Here is a 23,363-nt window from a genome sequence, read left to right as displayed (position 1 = left end):
AATTTAGTCGCTTCATTTCAAATTCTTTCTTTTTTGTTATTTGTTGAGATTGAGAAAAGCTACGGAAAATGTTTTTCTGGCAGGCAAGTAAATCATATAATATGAGACGTAGCTTCGAAAGTAATTGGGTTTTTCCCCCCATATCGTTAAACTAGAAGCATGCAGTTTCTTCTGTGCTTTTAATTGTTAATGTACATTAAATGTGTTTAATGTGTTGGTGGCGCAAGATTTAATTGCTTAGATGGTAGAAGTTAGGACTGTGCAATTAATCGCAATGAATCAAATTTGGCTTCCGACAGTTACGAAAACAAAATACGTGGGGTAAACCTTATTCTGTTTCGCAAGGATTGTTTCATTCCTTCTTGTGTTATAAATTCACAAATGCAAATGCTTTTTTTTGTTGAATCCACTGTTTGAAAGACAAGGTTTTATTGATTTATCAATTAATTTCAATAAATACATGTTGTCTCCAAAGTCAACGAATAGTCATGTTAAATAATTGTGATCCTATAATTTTGTAATATTCAAGCAGTATTACTTATAAGAGAATTTATTGATTTATTGTTTTTTAGTTTTTATTAATACATTTTCATCAGCTGTCTTTATTGTTCTCCGTTCATCATACTGTAGTTTGGTGTTTGTTATTGTTTATTCTTATTATTCATCACGGTTTGTCCTTCATAGTATGTTTGTTGTCTTTGTCGTGTGTTTTTTCTTAGGCCTTTCATGAGAGGAATGTACAAAATAAGTAAAGATCTTGAAGTTTAAATGTACGTTTGGGTCACGGGACGTTGAATCACTTTTCATTTTTTATCTGGTTTAATAACTTCGTATTCTTTCAGTCCCGTTAATTCTTTCAAATAAAAGTTCTGGGGTTTATCTTTCATTTGAAGAGCATGCCTACATTTAGTCGTCTCGTATGGACTGCGGTCAGCTCCGGTGTGTTCGTGTGCCGAGATGGAAATCTCTGGGGATATTGTTATGGAGGGTGTTTTGAAAGGTAGATGGAGGAATGTCAGGTGGTCGGAGACGTGTGCGGGTCTCTCCCGCTGCTCTGCCTCCGGGCGGGAATTCTGCACGCTTTATTTGCGGATGCTGCAGAATTTTGCAGCACCGCTCTTCTTCTAATGGCCTGTTCTTCTGTAAGACATCCAGCTGTGACCTCTGCCATCGCTGTCATGCTTACCAAGAGCAAATTATAAAGAGACTCTTAGAAATGGGACTGACACTCATGCAAAATTCATCACCACAGTGCTAAAGTGATGTGGGTGGTTGCCAAGGTGTTGCTGTGCAGTTGCTAAGACAAATTGCTGGGTCTATATGGTATTTTGGTCTCTGGCTTCTTTGTGCTTTGATTTTATTGACCTCTTGCTCTCTCTATCTCTCTTTCTCTCCAGGTTGTTAGAGTTAGAGAGCAGCGGTCAGAAAAGCGAGGTGCGTCTTCACTTCCAGGTTAAAGGTCAACAGACGCACACTGAGATTTTGCCCTACGTGCTCGCAGACAACCAATGGCACAAAGTCTCGGTGGCCATCAGCGCTTCACATGTTGTGCTCTATGTAGACTGCAACAGGTACATCACTTAGTAGTGTGTTTTACCGATGTCGTGAGTCATGTTAAATCCCAGTAACAGTCCTTTTTCTGGAAGTTTAAGAACAAAAGGGTTTATAAAAGAGCAATGCGCGTATGGCTTTTCTCTACAGAATCTACGAGCGAGTCGTGCCGATTCCTCTCATGGAAATACCACAAGACGCCTCGTTCTGGGTCGGCCAGAGGAACAGCGCTCACGGTCTGTTCAAGGTATTCCAAAAGTTTGCCAGCACTATAATGGACAGAAGTTAAACACCATCCGCTTATTTAAGAAGCATTAGTGCCTGTGAGCGTGCACGAGCACATGTGCACGCTCCTCTCTGTCTTCACAGAGAAGCTGACGAGACGCTCTGCTTGTTTCCCAGTACGTCTGTAAGACGTCTGCTAAAGATCTGGAAAACATCTGCTGTGTAGAAACATCTGCTAAACGTCTTAGAAAGAGCAGTTTTACATCCATTCTAAATTATAAACATCTTACAGACGTCTTCTAGAGGTCTACATGACCGAGACGTATTGCAGATGAGCAAACTATGAATTGTTTTCCAGATGTAAATGCAGACGTCAAATAGACGTCTGCCAGATGTAGTGTGCCATCAGGGTTGCAACTAAAAGCAAATGTTTCTTCTCTTTAGTTTGCGTACACAAATCACCTATATTTGTGGAACAGTTTCGCGCACATCGTGTTCAAGATGATGTCAAATGGGTTCATGAGTCTTTTCTTCTGGAACATTAAGAGAATCCTCTCCGAGCAGAATGCATTAAATCTAATAGACACTGGAGTGGCCGTTTGCTCTTGATGAGAAATATTGATGTACGCTTTCAGATCAAAGGCACTATTACTCTTCGATTAACTACGATTCCACGCTTCCCTTTAATTTAACCAATCACGGCGAGTGTGTGCGCGCGATACGTGGCGCAGAAAGTAAATCACAACCCCAGTTCCTCTGAATACCGAGCGCTCACCTCAATTTCTCTCTCATTGCCATCCGCAGAAACCGGCGTCGGCTTTTGAATTTATGGCCCGAAAATTGAAGAGGCAAGACAATTTCGAAAACAATTTCTCATAAGTCACGGCGCTTCACTCCTGCGAGGGCCAAAATAAACGCTTTCCGGGGGAGCGAGACCGGCCAGGTTGCCGTGGTTACAGAGCGTCTACGCGCGATGCCGCCGAGCGCCGCGTGGCCAAAGGACGGAGGCCGATCAAATTAAGACACATATGAAACAAATTCAATCTGTATCTGGTTGTTACGCTTCTGCCACCCACATCATTTCTTCTTTCCAATGCATATTATGTTCAATTACCGGAGAGCGCGGCCTGGCCCACCTCCTATTAAACCCGTGCGCACGCTGCCTGCTCGGGTCGCCGTGTTTGCGTTCTCATCCGAGCTGCGTTCTGAGAGGAGGCGCCAACTTCTTCACAGGGTTGTGGTTGCAGCGGCGCGTGGAAAGATGCGGGCTGACGTGTTTCCAAGATCTCAGACAGACCGAAAGCGGTCGTGCTCGTAAAAATATTTGCCAGGAGATGCAAGACAGCCTCAGAGTTTATTTTTACCAGCGGCACATTTTACACACATTTATTGATTTTTCATTGACATTTTTGAAAAAGTCAATGTTGAACATTCAGCATCACGCAGAGGAAAATGTTTTGCTCTTTCGTAGATTTGATGGGGGTGTCGGACTTCTCAGTCTCAGTTGTTTGTGAAATTGTTTAGGAGAAATAGAAAGAGAAACAAACGAAGAGTATGGAGGTGTAAATGAATGTAGAAGTAAAGTAATCTGGATTCGATGAGAAATCTTCGAGTTGATATCGAGATCTTCAATAATATCGACTTTTGATCGCAGACGAGACAAATCTGAGCTCGGTTTGACACATTGTTGACGTCTCAAAGACATTTGTCAGATTTCGGACTCTTTCTCGCAGATGAGACTTTCGTTTGCTCTCACTTTAATCTCATTGATGTCTCGGAGAAATAATTGCGATATTAAAGAGATCTCATATGTGAGTTTTGTTGTGAAGTATATAAATGAAGGTTTGAGCAGGAGCAGCGGCGGTGATGGATGATGATGTTGTGTAAAGGTCACTTTTATCTCTGCCTTCATTCGCAGCTCTTATTTGTGTTTCCTCTCTGCCAAACAAATAAAAACAGCCCTGGAATATCTAAAAGCCACAATTTCAGAATCTTCACCTTATTACCCACGAGGCCGTGCTGCCAGACTGCTGTTGAAGTGTCAATCGCGTCAATACACTTTAAGTCTGCAGAGATGCGTTTCTTTCAATGTTTCTTTAGCTCCAGTAAATCATTCAAGCAGCTCAAGGTCACGCTTCACTTCGAGTGAAATGTGTTTAATGCGATGCTGAAAACTCCATTGATGTGTTTATAATACATATTTCTCGTTGTGTTTTTGATTGTCAGGGCGTGATGCAGGACGTTCAGATTCTGGTGATGGCTCAGGGATACGTCACGCAGTGCCCCGACCTCAACCGCAGTACGTCATATTCCTTCATCTAATCATCATCGCTCATCAGCGATTCATCCAGAGATGAATGATCTCGTGTGTGTTTGTTCTTCAGCCTGCCCGACCTGTAATGACTTCCACGGCCTCGTGCAGAAGATCATGGAGCTTCAGGATATCTTGGCGAGAACCTCCAGCAAGGTAAACTCTGAGCCAAATGAAACACATTTGCTGCTCGGTCTGTGTGCTGTACATATTTCCGTTTTTATTCGCTTGACGGATGAAATCGAGCAGATTTCCTCCAACATCTGGGTTGTATCTGTGATGTGAATTTAAAGAAATTTGCGTTCTCTATCCGTCATTCTAAATACGTACAAATTTAATGTGACATCTTTTAGTTTGTTAAGAAAATACAAGCGCTGTTTTTCCAAAAGTGAAACTAGGATGTGCACTAGGACCCTGGGGAATCCCCGGGCGGCGGAGCAAACTTATGAATGAATGAAATATCGTGAAATAAAACAACAGATAACAAAAATAGGATAACAAAAGTCGTCTTTAAATGCAATTTATGTTATTTACAGCAAGATTTTCACATGCATTCGGTCTGAACGTATTTATTAGTAGACGTCGTTACTCAGATGAGCTGAAAAATGACCCTCGAATATACTTCATTTATTTTTACTAATCAGTTTTTGGACGTATGATAATGCTTTGTTTGTAAAATCTACTAAAGTTATGTTAAGAAAATGTAAAAACTGAAAATACAAATAACCAAGTTACATCTTTCACACTTCATGAAAAGAAAGCATTGCCACAATTTTTGAAAGCGAACAGCCATGTTTTACAATCGGAATAAATTAAAACAAATCTAAAATGTCATTTTAGGTCATTTTAACAACTCAGATTAGTTTGTGGCAAGAAATGAAGAGTTTGGTTCCAATGTGAGATAACTACGTTTTAAAAAAAATAAAAAAAGCATATTTTTTATTATGTTATCATGTTTTATTGTGTTAGTTAGCATTGTTTTTGTTGTTATTATGGCTTAAATCCAAACATACCAACTCCAGTTTGATTGATATTAATTGGAATGCACAATAAAAAAACATGATTTTTGAAAAATGTTTAAAAAATCTCATTTTGGAACCAAACTCTTCAAATATACATACTTTTGTACGTTGCTTTGTAAAAAAGCGTCTGCATTATTTTAATGTGCAATATTATAATATTAAAGCGGCCGTAACACACGCGGTTTCTGCCAATCTCATAATAATCTTGAGTACCTATTAGGGGTGTAACGATACACTACTTTGCCGATTCAATACTATCCCGATACTTGTGTGCCGATTCAATATATATTGCGATTATTGAGCATTGCGATTATATAACTATTGCGAGTGGATATTACAATTTATTGTGATTTTTGTTTGCTTATTAAAGACTAGGAAAATACTTGATCATACCATTGAAGAGATTGTATATCTGGGCTATTCAATTGGCCAGCCCTTGATGTAATTTGTTCCGGCCCTTCAAGTAGCATAGTGTGAAAAAGAATCTGTAGAATAAATTTAGTTCAGTCGGGATCGGACCCTACAGTACTGAAGTGACGCGCGCCTGTTCCATTCAGCACGAGCTGCAGCAACACTAAGGAGTCACGTGACGTCAGGCGAGTAGCGCGAAACGCAAGCCTTCTCTCCTGTGGGACGCGGTGAACAGGACGATGACGGATGATAACTTTTATTAGTTTCATTTCTGACATTTTGCTAGCACGAATAGGACCACCATTTCAAAAGTACAGAGGCAAGGGCGGAGAATAGCGCCTGTGCAGGTTCATGTTGTTTCACTCACTGAAGTTTCCTTTTTTGTTATGCCGTTTTAAAATACAACCCATGAACATGTTTGAATGTAGAAAAGCCTGCTTGAGCATCTTACAATGCACCGATGTTGTTGTTGTGCAGTTTAACATACAACATCAGCATGTTTAATTGTAGGAAAACACTTTGTGTGTCTTATGGGGCAAAAATGTAAAAATACAACATACACGGCCCTAAGATTGAATCACGGATTTCAGGCATTAAACAGATTTTGCTGTATAACGCGGAATGGCACAGAATCTTTCAAATGTATTACGTAAGATTCTATTATTTCTATTTTTATTTTCCCCTGTATGGTTCAACGTACTGTATCTACTGCAGGCTTTTAATATAGTTTATAAGTGAATACTGTAGTATACTGAAGTATCTTTTTCATGTGGGCAAATATATTACTATTGTATAGTGAAGGACGGAAAATGCAGGAAAATTAAAACAGAAAAAACGGAATTTGGGAAAAAATCAAACGGATTTCTTATTGTTGTTGTGTCATCCCTCATATTGCAAGCCATATCTCTCCGGCCCCTCATTTGGGATGCTTTTCATGAACTGGCCCCCATGACAAACTAATTGAATAGCCCTGCTGTATATTATGAGTCATATTAACAAAAACAATGCATCACATCTTTCTGGACTTTTATTTCAGGAGCATACACATACACAGTGTATATTTTAAAGTACCTTGAACCATGAAACTCAGTGTATGGCAGAGTTTGCATACCGTTTTAGTCATGTCTAGCGCTGCTTTTCCCGGTAAAGTGTAAAATCCAAAGTGTTTCCACACTTGGGGTTTGAAACGTGAAGGTGCCCAAATAATTTCCGAGCTTTGATCCGCTGACTCGGCCATGATTTTTGCGTCCTCGCGCCATCAAAACGGATACGACGTCGTCTAATACAGACACAAACATATGCTTTACGCCCTCTGTTGGAATAAAAGTGGTAACTCCACCACCGCTTAGAAGTAAAATAAAATATAAATCGATTCTGAGATAAACCAATCGATTTTTAAATCGTTTTAAAAAGAGTTGCGATAGTTAGGTGAATCGATTTTTCCCAACACCCCTAGTACCTATAGAGTAGTATTGCATACTTCTTCGAAGAGTATTTAGTTTGATCACATTTATAAAAGATAGATACAGCTGTACGATTATTTCCGAAAGCATACGGCGCGTGCAGGGGGGAGGGGCAGGCTGAACTAAAGCACGTGCGCACCCATTGCCAACAAAACACAGACATCAGTTTCACTCACCGCATGCGGTTCATGTCCGGCATCTTTTAGCGCTGGGACGGCTCCATATATCAGTTTCAAACCATCTCCAAATCCAGCGTTATATCACCGTTTATAGAACATTCATCACCCAAATGCAGCGAACAAACAAAGTGATGTCTGCGCATGCTCCTTCTCCTGCTCTCCTTGCTGCCGCGTGCTTTTCCGGGAGAATTGTCCAATAAGGGACTAAGAAAAATTGTTACGAAACAGTTTTATATGTCCGAAAAAAACTTTCCGAAACCTGTACGATCGCTGGGGGAGTGTGTCGAGCACAGAAATACTACCTAATACGCCCAATATGTTTCAAATATGTTTTGCTGTTTTTCGCCGTACAGTATGATCCGTCTCCTCATTCATCCCTCTGTTTCTCTTCTCTCTCTTGTGGATCAGCTGACTCTGGCCGAGGAGAAGATGAAAGGTTTGGATTCTTGTTATTGCGAGAGAACCTGCCATGTGAAAGATGCGACCTACAGAGAAGATCAGACTTGGACGGACGGCTGCAGAAATTGCACATGCTCGGTGGGTCTGATGGACGTCATGAAAGTCTAAATGGTGGGATGGGAGATGTTCTTCTGTTGTGTGGTAGAGAAACCGATGTCCTGTCTCACACAAACACAATAGTTCTGACGTCTGATCGGCTCTGTTGGGTTTGTTTGGCGCTGATGACTGTACATTATTCCAGACACAGGATTTCAGTCAGACCGCCTCCTCTCATCTCACCTTTTATTGAGATGAGGAGAGAAGACATGTTGAGTATTTAGCGCCACTTAAAATACAGACTTTTATTATTCTTGATCGCTGTTGGTCTGTGTAATGAATTGATGTTTAACGAATGAACCACATCTAGTGAGTGAGTATCTGTGGGGTTTTGTTATGATGTCCAGCTGTCATTTATCCTTCAGGTCTAAAATGTACTCTGCATTATGCAGAATGCGGACACACAGCGACTCGATTTCATGTGTCATTGCTTTTGAAAACGTGTCGGAGTAAATTTAACAATACAACATGTGAGGACATTAGTTTCTACTTTCGCTCGACTAAGCTTAAGAAAATGTACCATGCCTACATGAGAAAATACTCTAGTAATATATTCTGTAGTAAGTTACCTCTAGTAAAATTCCTTGATTCTATCATTTGTTTGAATCTTACTATAATAAAAGTACACTACGGTATTTACTCAAGTTTTTACTTTTACTAAAATATTGCAGATGTTTATCCGTTTGCCCTTAATACTACAGAATACAATAATATACTATAGGAAATATACTGTAAGTAGCGGAAATATTTAAAAAAGTTATATCATGCTACATTTTCACAGTTTACTATAGTAAATACTTTATTTAACGTGGGTGTTTTTATTTAGTCCTTTTGTGAGTTAAAGGGACAGTTCACCCAAAAATGAAAATTCTGTCATCATTTACTCGCCCTCAGATTGTTCCAAACCGGTATACATTTCTTTGTTCTGCTAAACACAAAAGAAGATATTTGGAAGAATGTCAGTGACCAAACAAACCTCACCCCCCCCCCATTTACTGCCAGAGTAGGGAAAATAAATACTATGGGAGTCAATGGGGGGTGAGATCTGTTTGGTCACTGACATACTTCCAAATATCTCTCTTTCTGTTGTAATGTAATGAAATGATGAAATGTATGCAGGTTTGGTCAAATCTGAGGGTGAGTAAATGATGACAGAATTTTCATTTTTGGGTGAACTATCCCTTTAAATAACATTTGTATGACCACCGTACTACATTTTGACAGTTTACTATAGCAAATACTGTACTATAGTATTTGATAGTATACTAAATATAATATACTAAAATATGTGGGTGGTTTCATTATAGTAAAAGTGTTGTTACCATATTCACAACCATGTCTTTTTTGTGGGTAAAATATTTTTTTTTACCACTTTAATGATAAGTTTCACGATTAAACTATAGTTACTATAGTAAGAAGCGTTTCGTCAACATTGCACGCTCGTGTTTACTGATGCCGGCGTCGTCTCATCATCCTCTAGTCCTAGTCGTATAAAAAAGGTCAATTTGTCGTCATGTTTTTGTTAACAAAATTATGACAATCATGGGTTTAGCATCATGACGTGTAAAATTCATGAGTAAATCATGTGACCATCTGTCCTGATTAAATCTTCATGATGCAGTTAACATCTACAAGCTGATGACAGTTTACGTCTCCTCACCAGTCGTTCTGTCTAATAAAGTAGCGCACTCAATAGACGACACGCCGATCTTCACCCATTCAAACAGTCTGCAATTAGTTAATTGCACAGCGTCTCTGAGGTCAAACACGACCCAAAATTACACGCGGAAAAAAACATGCAGTGAACACGCACAGATGTGAAGATCGTTTCACGTTGAAACATTTCCTCTCGTGATCTTTCTTTCACACCCATTATAGATTCATTAGCTGTGAGCAAGACGAATATTTTGTCGAATGGAAAGTGACAGACAAAAGAAATCTGTCCTATCTTTAGACGTCCCTGAACATCTGTGACGGGCGTCCGCTGGTTCCCAGAGCTCCCGGTGTGTCCAAACAGACAGACGTTCAGACTGAGACACCAGTCCCAGTGAAACCAGAAACAAGAACATGATCTCGTTCCAGCTCAAAGCGATGTCTGTCAGGGTTTAGAGAGAGAAACTCTTCCCTTCATGATGTCCGGGAGCCTCGCAGGTCGGTTCTGGGGATTAAATGTGGATCACTTGGTTAACCTGAAATCTTGTTGGTAAAGTCTGGACGTGTTGTGCGTCAGCGGCCTGTGTACCGAATGTAGAAACTAACCGAAGTGGTTTGTTCAGATGTTCGGATGTGAAAAAAAATTCACATCTGTCATCGCTCGGTAAAGTTCTCAGAAGTCTTTTCTTGGTAATGTACGACATAGATATTTTGTTGAATCGTTTTTTTTGTGTAGTTTGTTGAATATATTTGATTAGGATATGTGTGTTGTTTTTCTGTCTGCTATGCTTTGCATTTGCTCCTTAAAGAGATAGTTCACCCTAAAATAAAAATTCTGTCATCATTTATTCAATCTCGTGTCATTTCAAACCTGTGTGACTTTTTACCTCTGAAAACACGAAAGAAGATATTTTGAAAAACGTTGATAAACAAACAGCATCGACTTCCAATGTATGGACACATTTCTCGAAATATCTTCTTTTGTGTTCTACTAAAGAAAGAGTCACATACAGGTTAACAAACACATGAGAGAGGATTTTCATTTTTTGTGTAAATAATGAAGCTCTTTGTGTTTTGCGTCAGAATGGAACAGTGCGGTGCGAGAAGATTTTGTGTCCCTCTCTCGACTGTCCTGATGGTACGACGGCGGCGTATGTGTCGGGAAGCTGCTGTAAGGAGTGTCAGTGTAAGTACGCACACATTTATTTTGGTATCTTCGTGGGGATTTGCCATAGACTTCTGTGGTTTTCATACTGAGCCAATGATATGTTAAACCAGACTCTCTCACAGACCGTTCTGCATTTTACAGTTTCAAATAAACATTGTTTGCTTTGTTTAATAACGAATTCTCATCTTGGGGACCGCTGGCTGATGCACACCGTGTGAGAGATCTTAGGTTTACTATCCTTGTGGGGACCAAATCGACAAAATAGACACGCACACACACTTCTCTGTGGGTTTGTTCTGTCACTCCTCAGTGCCAACAATAGCACTTTCCTCTTCTCACACACACACACACACACACACACACACACACACACACACACTCTTTACAGCCGCCTCCACAGGGTTGCTTGACGACTGACCACACGCCTGCGTTGCTAAGCTACATCCACACGTCTCCTCCAGAGGTGACAACTGGCACATTTGCATATTCAAATCAATTATTTATCAGCAGCCAATAACTCGCAGCCCCACAAGGGTTATGCAAACGAAAAATTTGATCTTAAAAACATCGCAGCTACTTTATAGGTGAAACTACGTTTCTTTTATCGAGTAGAAATAAAATCACAGTTGTAATATTGTACCGTTTATTTCACCCTGGTGTACAATATTGAGAATGAAATGAGTGATAATTGAGCTCGGCTTCATTAACCCGGTCATTATCGTCTCGGTTTATTCATTCGTTTATAATCACAGAACCTGTTGATATGGAACTTTAGGCTTAAAGATACGAGTCTGGTTTTGTTTCTGTCTTTATTTCAAAGCTGAAGAGCCGTTTGACCCGGTCGATGAAAAATTCAACATTACCACTGAACTTATAACCTGCATTTACTGTAAACTACATTTAATATGTCTGCATTCCTATAATTCTAGGTTATTTTTGTTGACTAAATTTAAAACTTGGAAAACGTTTCTTTTTATTGAAATGAAATAAAATATTGCACTAAAAATTATTGGAAAAGCTTAAAAACGAAAAATGTAAATGTTGTCTCAGAAATAAACTGAAATCATTTTAAGGCACTAAAATTATAATAATAAACAAAAACTAAAAAAATTATCATTTTGAATAGGAACATAAAAATAAACAAATAAATAATAAAATGACAAAACATAACAAATTTGCTATTTTTTTAACTAAAATTAAAATAAAAAGATTAGAGCTAATTTAAAATATGAATAAAAGTACAAACAAAACTATACTAACTCTAAGTCAAACAAATCGCACAAGTAAAGAGAAATCTGGAAAAAAAAAAATTAAATTAAATTAAAGTACATTTAAAATACATTTAAAATATGATTAAATATATTTTATTTGAAACATAATACATATATTTTAAATATAATTCCCATTAAAGAATATGAGTTGTCTGGTATGACTCAGCTGCTTTCCAAACATTCAGCTCAATGGCACACTGAAACATTAAAGATTTATTTCTGAATATGTGTTTCCATATTAAATCATTTAGACGGACGGACTCTTTTCATCAAATATCTACAAAGGATTTTTTGTCTGTGTTTGTGGTGGTCCGACAAAGGCTTTGCATCAAAGCCTCTCATGAAAGTTAATCTCCTGAATGTTCTGCCTGTTCTTTACAGTACGTGTCGCTTTCATGTCATGCAGAGAATCCTATTCACACAAACCTGTAATGAAATGATGTTGTGTTTATATAATGACTGCAGCTTTTATTATGAAATACACTCATTATAATTATGGTGAAATATGTGTTTTAATACACAGCAGCGGTACTGATTAAACACTTTCACACATAACAGAACTCACCTTTTTCTACATATACAAACATTTCATATCATTCAAATTATTGTGCAAGAGATTTTTGTTTTTTGCTGTGTATCATTTTTTTCATATTTTATTTACGTGCGTCCTTCTGTGTCAGATTCAGAGATGTCCTTTGACCCATGGGTTGTGCTATACATGTTGTGATTTGTTTACACACACAATCACAGGAGAAACGTGGCAGTCTGAGGTGATAATGGCCGTCCTGGGAACAATTATCGCTTCTACTTGTTTCTTGTTTGCTGCTCAGAGTCCAAATGTTCATATGACAGCAGTTGTCATACTGATGAACATGCTGTAGTGTTTAGAGACAGTAACTCACATTATTAATGTATCATTCACAGGTGTGTGTGTGTATACTCAGGCATGTGTGTCTGTTTGTGCACAGAACTTTGTGTGTGTGTGCACAGGTTTTTAAGTGTATTTGTCTTAAGGTGTGTGTGTGTCTTTGCACAGGTGTGTGTTTGTGCAGGTGTGCGTTTGCAGGCAGGTGTGTGTATTCCTGCACAGGTGCACAGGTGTATGTTTGTGAACAGGTGTTTGTGTGTGTTTCTGCACAGGTGTGTTGGTGCAGGTGTGTGTGTGTGTGCACACAGATGTGTGTATTTCTGCACAGGTGTGTGTTTGTGCAGGTGTGTGTGCACACAGATGTGTGTATTTCTGCACAGGTGTGTGTTTGTGCAGGTGTGCGTTTGCAGGCAGGTGTGTGTATTCCTGCACAGGTGTGTGTGTGTGCACAGATGTGTGTATTTCTGCACAGGTGTGTGTTTGTGCAGGTGTGCGTTTGCAGGCAGGTGTGTGTATTCCTGCACAGGTGTGTGTGTGTGTGCGCACAGATGTGTGTATTACTGCACATGTGTGTGTTTGTGAAGGTGTGTGTGTGTGTGTTTCTGCACAGATGTGTGTGTGTTTCTGCTTAGATGTCTGTGCACAGGTGTATGTTTGTAAACAGGTGTGTGTGTGTGTGTTGTGAGTGTTTGTTGATGTTTGTTTTTGTGTCTCTGCAGCGATGTGTCTGTTTTCGGAGCAGATGTTGGTGGAAGGGGAGTGTCGTGCCGTGCATCATCCGAGCAGACCCTGTCAGCTGTTCGAGTGCAGGGTACGACTGATGTAGATGTTTCTGTGCTAGTGCTGCACTCTGTTTAAAACTGGGTGATGTCAATTATATTCAATAATCACTACAAAGAGTTTGTGTTTATACTAAACCTCATTTTTGTGTAAAAGCAGATGATAGAAATACATGTGACATGAGGCTGGTATTGAGGTACAGATCAGGGCTGTAAAGTCGAGTTGATATTCCGTTGGCTTTTCAGGACCGCACGATGCACAGAGTTTCAAACGCTGAAGACTGTCCAGCGCTCACCTGCCCTGAATCTGAACAGCTGACGCTCACCGACCGGTGCTGCAAAGTCTGCAGAGGTAAATTCAAAGACAATCATTTCAGACATTCTTAAAGGAGTAGTTCACGTTCAAAATGAATGTTCACCCCCATGTCATCCAAGATGTTTATGTATTTGTTTCTTTAGTGGAAAAGAAATGAAGGTTTTTGATGAAAACATTCCAGGATTTTTCTCCATATAGTGGCCTTCAATGGACTCCAAACGGTTGAAGGTCAAAATGACAGTTTCAGTGCAGCTTCAAAGGGCTTTAAACCATACCAGACGATGAATAAAGGTCTTATCTAGAGAAACAATCGGTCAATAAAAAAATAGATGTATATGCTTTATAAACACACATGCTCGCCTTGCTCTGTTCTGCGATGCGCGTTCATGACTTCACAAAATATGTAATTACGTTGCAAAGGTCAAGCTTGAGGTAGGCGGAAGTACCGAGTCAGTGTTTACAAGTTGAACGTGCAAGTTTTCAATGTCACTACGTATTACGTGAAGTCATGAACGCGCATCGCAGAACAGAGCAAGGCGAGCATTTGTGTTTATAAATTTTTTTTTTTTAAATTGACCGATCGTTTCTCTAGATAAGGCCTTTATTCATCGTCTGGTATGGTTTAAAGCCCTTTGAAGCTGCACTGAAACTGTCATTTTGACCTTCAACCGTTTGGAGTCCATTGAAGGCCACTATATGGAGAATAATCCTGGAATGTTTTCATCAAAAACCTTCATTTCTTTTCCACTAAATAAAAAAAACCATAAACATCTTGGATGACATGGGGGTGAGTAAATGATCATGAACATTTATTTTGAAAGTGAACTACTCCTTTAAAGACATTATTGACGCGAGTCACGCTGACCTCCTCTACCCTGGGTTAAAGGTCACGACTTCTGCTCCGAAGCCAACGTCTGCGCAGAGAACTCCGAGTGCATAAACTTAGACGCCGGAGCCGGCTGCAGCTGCAAGAACGGCTTCCGTCCCCTGCGCGAGGACGGCGCGTACTGCGAAGGTGAGCTGTCAATCAAACACTTTTTATGGGGTCAGCCGATCTGTCGTATGACTGACACACGAGAACGCGCGGTTTGATCTGGCACATTTTGGTCATTAATTTCTCATAATGACTTCATGATTTTTTATTTTGGTCAAAATCACGCAGAATAGCGTGTTGACATAAATGGGTGACTTCAAGGTAGTGGATAAGATTTTGAGGGATCACTAGATAGTCCGTGTCCATCAGGAAAGAAAGAAAACACACAACGGTGAGTTGCATTTGTAATATTTTGGTGAAGTGTTCCTTTAAGAAGTTATCTTAGGATATCTTATAATGTGATTTATTCTCTTTAGCGATTGCTGGATTGTCATTTTGCAAGAGATTCCTGCTATCTTTATCCTCACTGTCACTAATGAACTAACAGCGGTGCACAACTCGCATAGGATTGGCATTTTAATTGGCTGATATTGGTCATGGGTGTGAGTAAGTCATCAACGTCTCCCCTCCACCTTCCTCATCCTCTCAACGCCGAGCCCGAGCTCCGGCTGGCCTACTTTCGTTGAATGTGTAATGACTGTGGCTGAGTTTCTGGGGACGCTGCGGCCCCCGTCACCTCCCCGCACATCAGTCGGGTCTCTAATGAAACCTGTTCATCTCGGCGGCTAAAAATAAACCCAGGAGATGTGTAGGAAGGAGCCAGCCGCCGGCTGCCCCTCGCCTCACATGCACGGCTGGTCAGGTAATTATCAAAGAGCAGGAGAATATGAATAATTAAAGATGCTATCGGCTTAAAACGAGCACGCCGGACTGTTTTTCCTAAACGTGCCCGTGGGAATCCGTTGTGGACGCTCGAACGGGAAGCTGCGGCGGAAATGTGTTTTGAAACAAAGGTGAAATATGACGGAATTATAAAGAAATATAAGCCACGTGTAACCCAGAAATGTTGGCGGGTGAGACGGATTCACCAGCAGTGTTCTACTTCCAGACTAATTTGTCACCTTGTTCTTTTTTAACCTTGCTGGTTATAGGACGTTACACCTGGTGCCGAGGTTTCCATCACTAGAGGAGAATATCTGCTCAGAGCTTTTTAAATAAAAGTGTTTGTAGATTTGATTTGTTTTGTGCAGATTTTGGTTTGGCCAGCAGTGAATCGCAGTCAGATGAGGTGCGTGTATATATATTATAATAATATTTATATATTTATTTGATCTTTTACTTGATTTGTAATCATTTATTTTTAATATAATTGATATATTTATTTAATCATTTAAATATATACATTTATTTAACTATAAATCATTGTAAAAATTGTGATTTGTGATTTATAATTTATTAAATAGTTTTTATTTTGGGTTAAATTTTTGTATTTAGATATTTTTTTATATTTTGCAGTATATATTTAGATTATTATATTTAAAAATGGGTAAAAATGAACATAAATCTGTTTTGGGGTAAATACATAAATCGGTGTGTAAAACAGTAAACTTTTAAGAATGACTTATAATCTTATCATTTATAAAAAAAAAATCTTTTTTATAATTAATATATATTTTAAAATAATTTAAATACATTTTATAATATATTTAAGCGTTATTTACATTATTATATTTTTATTTTTATTAAACCTGCAATCTGTAACATTTTTTTGGTAAAATACATAAATGGATGGTGAAAATTGTACGCATAAAGAATGTATTTATAATTTGAGCTGGCTTTTTCATTTTTTAATATTTTATTGTACACACATTATTCATAATTATTTTCACATGATCTGCTTTTTTATAGTTGTCCTCGACGTAAACAGACTTTCCTTTGAACCCATGACCTTGACCATATAAAGCAACATGTTAAACAGAACTTCAGACGTCACCTTCCCCACCGTGTTTCTCATCAAACAAGATCGAAAATGGCAAAGCAACGTTGAAACCCTGAGGCGAAACATGGCAGGTCCCCGCCTTACCCCGTCATTGTCTCGCCGAGGTTTGGAGAGACGTTTCCCGTCTTCATTATGCAGGCAGAGAAGCGTGGAATATCTCTCAAGACGCGCGGCGTAGTTCTTTAGAGGCGTCACGAGCATTGGCGAGTTAAAAATAGAGCGAGTCTGTGCTGATGAGATCAGTCCTGTTTCAATATTTCATGTGAGAGGTGGAGTGGCACGGCCCCGTGGGAATACTCCAACCAGCGGGTTTCTCTTCCACGCCCGCCCGACTGGGGTAGAAAGCGTGTTTTCGGTGTCTTCACGCTGGTTTGCCGTATAACACAGGTTTCAATCAAACAGCGGATGAGATGGAGAGAGACTATGAACTCAAGATTGTTTTTATTATTGTAGAGGGATGGATTCTCAAACGGCTCTTCATTCAGTTCACATATTCAAAGTTGAAGGAAAATGCAGACGTGTATGACATGTTACCTCAACCAAAGCACACATCAAAGACATTTGCTTGTCATGTTTATAAAAACATCGGATTTCTAAACAATTGACCTGTAGAGATTGAGCCGAGATTTTACCGTGGTAATTTACACTGATTCCAGCCGTCTGTAAAGGAGCCGTATCGACTGTACAGCGTACACTAACCGACGGTGTGATTGCAGGGTGAAGCCGGTGCTAAATGTCATTGGCTGGAGGTCTGAACGGAGAAATGTCGGCAGGTGATTGTGGGGTAATTCACACCGACTGTAAAAGTGCAGCTGAATCTTAAATGTAATTACTGTAAATGAGATGAGAAGAGTGACGGCTGTGAACCTGATGCGGTTTTATTATGACGTGTTTCATTCGCAGGTTGATGTTTTTGCATTTGCACTAGTTTTTCAATCAGGTTATAGTGCAAAAAAATGACTTCACCTTGAGAAAAGTGTTATTGCTCAGATGTTGCTCTTTCAAAGCTCTTTTTAGTTTTTAATTGCGTCTCATCGTGGTCTCAGATGGTTCTCCTAAAATTAACAAGAGAGATAAATGAGAGTGTTATTGTGTCAATCCATGAAAAGGATGGAGGTGTAAGATGAATGAGAAATGTTTGAGTTGATATTGAGATCTTCAATAATATTGACTTTTGATTGCAGACGCGACAAATCTGAGCTCAGTTTGACACATTGTTGACATCTCTTCTCAAACTAAGAGATTTCTGACTCTTTTTCTCATGAGAAATAACTGAGACTCAGATGAGACTTACGCTGAAGTGTCCATTTGCTCTTCTTTAACCCTCATTTATGCCTAGGAGAAATACAAAAAAATGTAAAAGATTTATTTGGGTAAATTTGTTGAGAAATGTTTGAGATTATGCTCAAAGATGACTCTTTTTCTAAGGAGAAATATCTGAGACTTACGCTAAAGTGTCCATTTGTCCAGTTGCTCTCCTTCACCCTCATTTATGTCTAGGACAAACAATTGAGATATTAAAAAGATTGATTTCGGTAAACTTGATGAGAAATGTTTGAGTTCATAATGAGGTCTTCAATAATATTGACTTTTGATTGCAGACGAGACAAATCTGAGCTCAGTTTGACACATTGTTGACATCTCTTCTCAAACTGAGACATTTGTGAGATTTCTGACTCTTTTTCTCAGGAGAAATAACTGAGACTCAGATGAGACTTACGCTAAAGTGTCCATTTGCTCTTCTTTAACCCTCATTTATGTCTAGGAGAAATATTGAAAATGTAAAATATTGATTTGGGTAAATTTGTTGAGAAATATTTGAGATCATTTTGAGATTTTCAATAAAATTGACTTTTGATTGCAGACGAGACAAATCTGAGCTCAGTTTGACACATTGTTGACATCTCTTCTCAAACTCTAAAGAAGACATTTTTGAGATTTTTTCTTAGGAGAAATAACTGAGACACAGATGAGACTTAAGCAAAAGTTTACATTTGCTCTTCCTTAACCCTCATTTATGTCTAGGACAAATAATTGGGATATTAAAAAGATGGATTTGGGTAAACTTGATGAGAAATGATTGAGTTGATATTGAGATCTTCAATAATATTGACTTTTGATTGCAGACGAGACAAATCTGAGCTCAGTTTGACACATTGTTGACATCTCTTCTCAAACTCTAATGACTCTTTTTCTCATGAGAAATATCTGAGACGCAGTTGAGACTGAAGCTTCCATTGCTTTCCATTTCTTATTGATGTCTGAAGAGAAATAATTGAGAAATTAAAGAGATCTCATCTGTGATTCTTCTTTTGCATGGGTTAATTCAGACCTCATTGTACAAACATTTATTTTTATTTTTATCATTAACCGTGAATACAGAAAGATGCCATTGAGAACGTCCTCCAATATACTTTCTCCCGCGCATCTCCACTGAACCTCTCGTGACTCTTCTGAATGAGCTGCAAATGACAATCGATTATGATCTGATATTGTTTGAGGGCTCTGCGCACCGTGATGAACGAGAGTCTCTCGTCCGTCCGTTCCCGAGCTCTCGCGGGACGCGCTCGCTCTGGTTTTCGTTTAGAGAGCACTTTACAAGAGACAAAACAATTCATTAGGATTAATCCGGCCTGCCACAGTCCATTTTCTCCCGCTGCATCGCTGGAAAGTTTACTAGCTTTATTATGCTCTCCTAGCTGAGAATGACAAAGAAGCGCTTCAGATAGCACCGTGATTTATTGGCTGTAAACGCAAGGTAATGAGACAATAGCGGCGCGTAGTGCCAGTGTCCTTTTTTCATGTTATTGCTGCTTTGTTGTCATTGTGCCAAATCTCATTACTTATTAAAGACACTTTCAAGGTTTCTTCTCTTTGTCGGCTTTTCGAGCGGCGCGTTGGAGTGGATCCTAATCGCCGAGGTCTGCCCGTTCGCGTTAAACGCTCTCTCAAGAGTGTTAAGCACGCACACTAATTAGTGTTAGCTCGCGCGACGGGTTATTTGCTAAGCTGCGGACGACGCGCTCAAGAAACGTCTCTCCAACAAGGCTCTGGGTGTTTATCGAGCGCTCGCCTGACATTAGAGAAATCAATGCGCATTTTCCCATTTAAAAGTCTAAGGAAAGTTAACCTTGCTAAACCTCAAGTTTTGTTTTTTTGCATCTGGATCGTTGTTTTGTGAAAATTGTGGTCAACGCGTTGCGTACGCGTGCAGGTCTGTCGGACGTACTTCTGTGTCTCTGAAGCAATAAACCTCGATACTCAGGAGGATAGAAGAGATTCCTTCAGACGTGTTTTCATGTTGACGGTTTAATGAGCTCAGAACGATTCTCATCTGTACTGGATGTTCGCTGGGTTTAACCTGTAATTTATATATTTTACCAGCATCACTACTTGTCTTCTTTTGTTTTATAAGTCCAGCTGTCTGTGATTCATCTGGTTGAATTTGATCATGTGTGTTCCTGAAATGTATCACATAACAGTACGGCTTGTGTTTGAGACACACACTGCAAAAACATCTGTTAGAAGAACCCGGCAATTTTCTGTAAACTGGAAAAACAGAAATATACCGTAAAATATATATTTTTTCTGTACAATTATAGGATACAAGGATATACTGTATATTAAATATTTTTCTTGTAAATTTGTTGTCTTGTTCTGTAATTTTATAGTTTTTGACCTTATTTAAAAAATAAACAAGAAATCTTGTTAAAAAACGGAAATTTTCTGGCAGCTGGGACACAGAAATAAACTGTAAAATAACAGGTTTTCCCTGTAAAATTATGTAAATTTGCCATTTTTTTGACATTGCAGATCTGTGGGAGACCGATCTGTATTTTCTAGCATTCGTGTATCAGGCAAACACACGGTGTGTGTTCTGTTTCTATAGACAGACGGACCACACTGAGTGATCACATTAATATCTCAATTATTTCTCATAGAAAACAATGAGATTAAATGGAGAGCAAATAAAACTTTTGCTTAAGTCTCATCTGCGTCTCAGATATTTCTCTTGAGAAAAAGAGTCAATGTGACATGTGTCTGTGATGAGAGTTTGAGAAGAGACGTCAACAATGTGTCAAACTGAGCTCAGATTTGTCTCGTCTGCAATCAGAATGATTGAAGATCTCAATATCAACTCAAACATTTCTCATCACGTTTACTCAAATCCAGATGATTTGACCTCTACAATCGACATTCATTTACACCTCCAGACTCGTATTTCTTTCTCTTTTTACAGTTTTAAGAGAAACAAATTGAATAGGATGATATATATTCTATAAGAATAACGGCAGAATGTGAGACATCTGTACGCTCGGTAAACGGGGTGTATGTACCGGTGTAAGCGGTGACACGTTCTGACTGATGACAGGGGGAGGGCCGCTCGTTCAGACGTACTGATTTACTCTCGGCTCGAGCAAGGTCGTTCGATTTTCTCCAGGCTGGGAGCGAGCGTGTGTGTGTGTCTTGTGTAGACGTGTGTGTTTCTGAAGAACGATCTGGTGATTCGCTTTCTCTATAGAGAGCTTTAATCACGCAACCTGTAGATGAAGCCAAAGTTAAGTGAATTAGCGGAGAGAAACGACAGAGGTTATGCTGAAGGACGAGGGTTCGAAGTAAATTGGGTTATAGTTTCAATTGGAGCCCTGAGCCATAAAGCCACTTTGAATTCATCACAAATACAACAGAACGCCGCTGGTGAAAATTCATAAGGCTTTTTATTAGATCTGTAAGTCTATGAAATTTGATTTTATACCTTATATTTGATCTGGCTGTGATAAATTCAAGAAGTTGCCGGGACGTCGCTCAGCTCTGTGTTTACTGGTGTCATGATGTCTTCTGAAAGCACATTACGCTCTTTAAGTCGCAGAATGATTTCAAAAAGACTCTTGATTCCTGAAAGGACTCTTAACTCTTGATTGGTGTGTCATTATTGTACCGTCACACGTTTCTCATATGTAGCGTACATGGGAAAGCTTGTTCAGATTACGTTTTCATCATCGCCAGTTTCCTCTGTGTTGACAGTGAAGTGTTTTCTCAAAGATACTACAGTATACTACATTTACTATAGTGAATACTAAAGTATACTATAGTACATACCACAGTTTATCAATGTATTACCGTTCATAATAGAGAATAACAAAGTATAATGATTTATACAATATACTGCATTATACAACAGTTTACTACAGTAAATGCCAAAGTATACTACAGTATATACTATAGTTTATTAGTATTATAATTGATATTCCAGAATACTGTGGTATGCATTAAGTGAAGTAATTAATAAACTACAGCATACTACAATTTACTGCACTATGATTTACCGTAGTAAATGCTAAAGTAAACCACAGTTCCATGCATCAGTGCATTATATAGTGTATTTATAGTTACAGAATGCAATAGTATACAGTAACAAAGTGAAGTGTTCTCTGTGAGATACTACAGTATACTAGAGTTTACTGTAGTCAATATTAAAGTATACTATACTACAGTATCAACGTTTTATAGTTCATATTAGAGCATACTATCGTACACTGTCAGAAAGTAAAAGGTAATGTGAAAGTACAGTTTTGTTTCTCGAGGAATACCCATAAAGGAACATCATTTTGTGTTTTGGACCTGATGTACGATAAGGAACCCTTAAGGGTACCACCCCAGTGACAGCTATTTTCTGAGAGTGTATACATTAACAAAGAAAAGTAAGTTAACAGTTTACTATAGTAAAGTATACTCCGTTTAGGGAGGTCGTGCCACTCGGCGGCCGTGTTTGCAACGCGTCTCCGGGCTGTTATTACATAATTCAAACAATATTTGGTATCCTACCATTTTTCATGTGGGTGGTCTGAAGTATCTCGATCGGTCTCACTTCATGACTCACTTCTCGCAAGCGTCGAGCCTGCAAAGCTTTAACTAAGAGCTTTCACTTGAAAGCATGTTGCCCCGTGAGTGATTTTGTGGTGTTTCCTCAGATATCGACGAGTGTGCCGAGGGGAGACATTACTGTCATGAGAACACGCAGTGTGTGAACACGCTCGGATCCTTCATGTGTATCTGTCACACTGGATTTATCCGCATTGACGATTACTCCTGTACAGGTGAGTCAGACTCTCAACCAATCACATTTGATCTTTTAGCACACGCTTGATTTGTGACTTCCTGTTCATTTATCTCTCAGTTTTCTATCACTCAAACCCATGATCTTGACATTTCTAGCGTTATGCTCTAGCAGTGTGCTTTACCGGTACAGTCACGGTGACTCAACCAATCACAGCGCAGAGACTCGATCAACCATACACTACAAGACTTTTGCCCAGATTTTCAGTCTGGACTTTTCTAGTCTGCAGATTGTGCCCTGTTTTTCTCTGCAACCTTTTAAAAATTCTGTCTAGTTTTTTTTTCATCTGTTCAGGTTTTAAAAGTCGTGAAGTGTATTCCAGCCTTTAGCCAATCACTGCACTTAAATGATGCAAGACAGGACAACCAATCACAGCGCAGAGATTCGATCGGCCATAGTGCAGGATAAAAGAACGTAACCAATCACTGCATTCAAATGATCCGAGACAGAACAACCAATCACAGGACAGAGACTCGATGACTCGATCAACCATAGTGAAAGAAACTAGAGAAAGAGAGGCTTAACCAATCACAGCACTCAAATAATCCGAGACAGAACAACCAATCACAGCGTGTTCTGCCTAATTGAACTCTTTAAGCT

At 39.1% G+C, this 23,363-nt stretch overlaps 1 protein-coding gene across 1 annotated transcript in view; it reads left to right on the top strand.

The window, feature by feature from the left end:
• The window catches only part of nell2a (neural EGFL like 2a), a 59,793-nt gene that overhangs the window by 10,454 nt on the left and 25,976 nt on the right, over window positions 1–23,363 (top strand). The window contains exons 4-13 of the mRNA XM_057329595.1: window positions 1,398–1,571; window positions 1,702–1,798; window positions 4,003–4,075; window positions 4,161–4,243; window positions 7,571–7,699; window positions 10,454–10,556; window positions 13,397–13,488; window positions 13,703–13,808; window positions 14,659–14,787; window positions 22,618–22,743. Of these exons, the coding sequence (XP_057185578.1) occupies window positions 1,398–1,571; window positions 1,702–1,798; window positions 4,003–4,075; window positions 4,161–4,243; window positions 7,571–7,699; window positions 10,454–10,556; window positions 13,397–13,488; window positions 13,703–13,808; window positions 14,659–14,787; window positions 22,618–22,743 (1,112 nt within the window). The remainder of the gene's footprint in view (window positions 1–1,397; window positions 1,572–1,701; window positions 1,799–4,002; window positions 4,076–4,160; window positions 4,244–7,570; window positions 7,700–10,453; window positions 10,557–13,396; window positions 13,489–13,702; window positions 13,809–14,658; window positions 14,788–22,617; window positions 22,744–23,363) is intronic.

Source organism: Triplophysa rosa, linkage group LG3 (assembly GCF_024868665.1).
Source record: "Triplophysa rosa linkage group LG3, Trosa_1v2, whole genome shotgun sequence".
In the NCBI taxonomy this organism is placed as follows: Eukaryota; Metazoa; Chordata; class Actinopteri; order Cypriniformes; family Nemacheilidae; genus Triplophysa; species Triplophysa rosa.
Note: the sequence above shows the minus strand (reverse complement) of the source record. Positions and strands in the feature narration are given on the sequence as shown.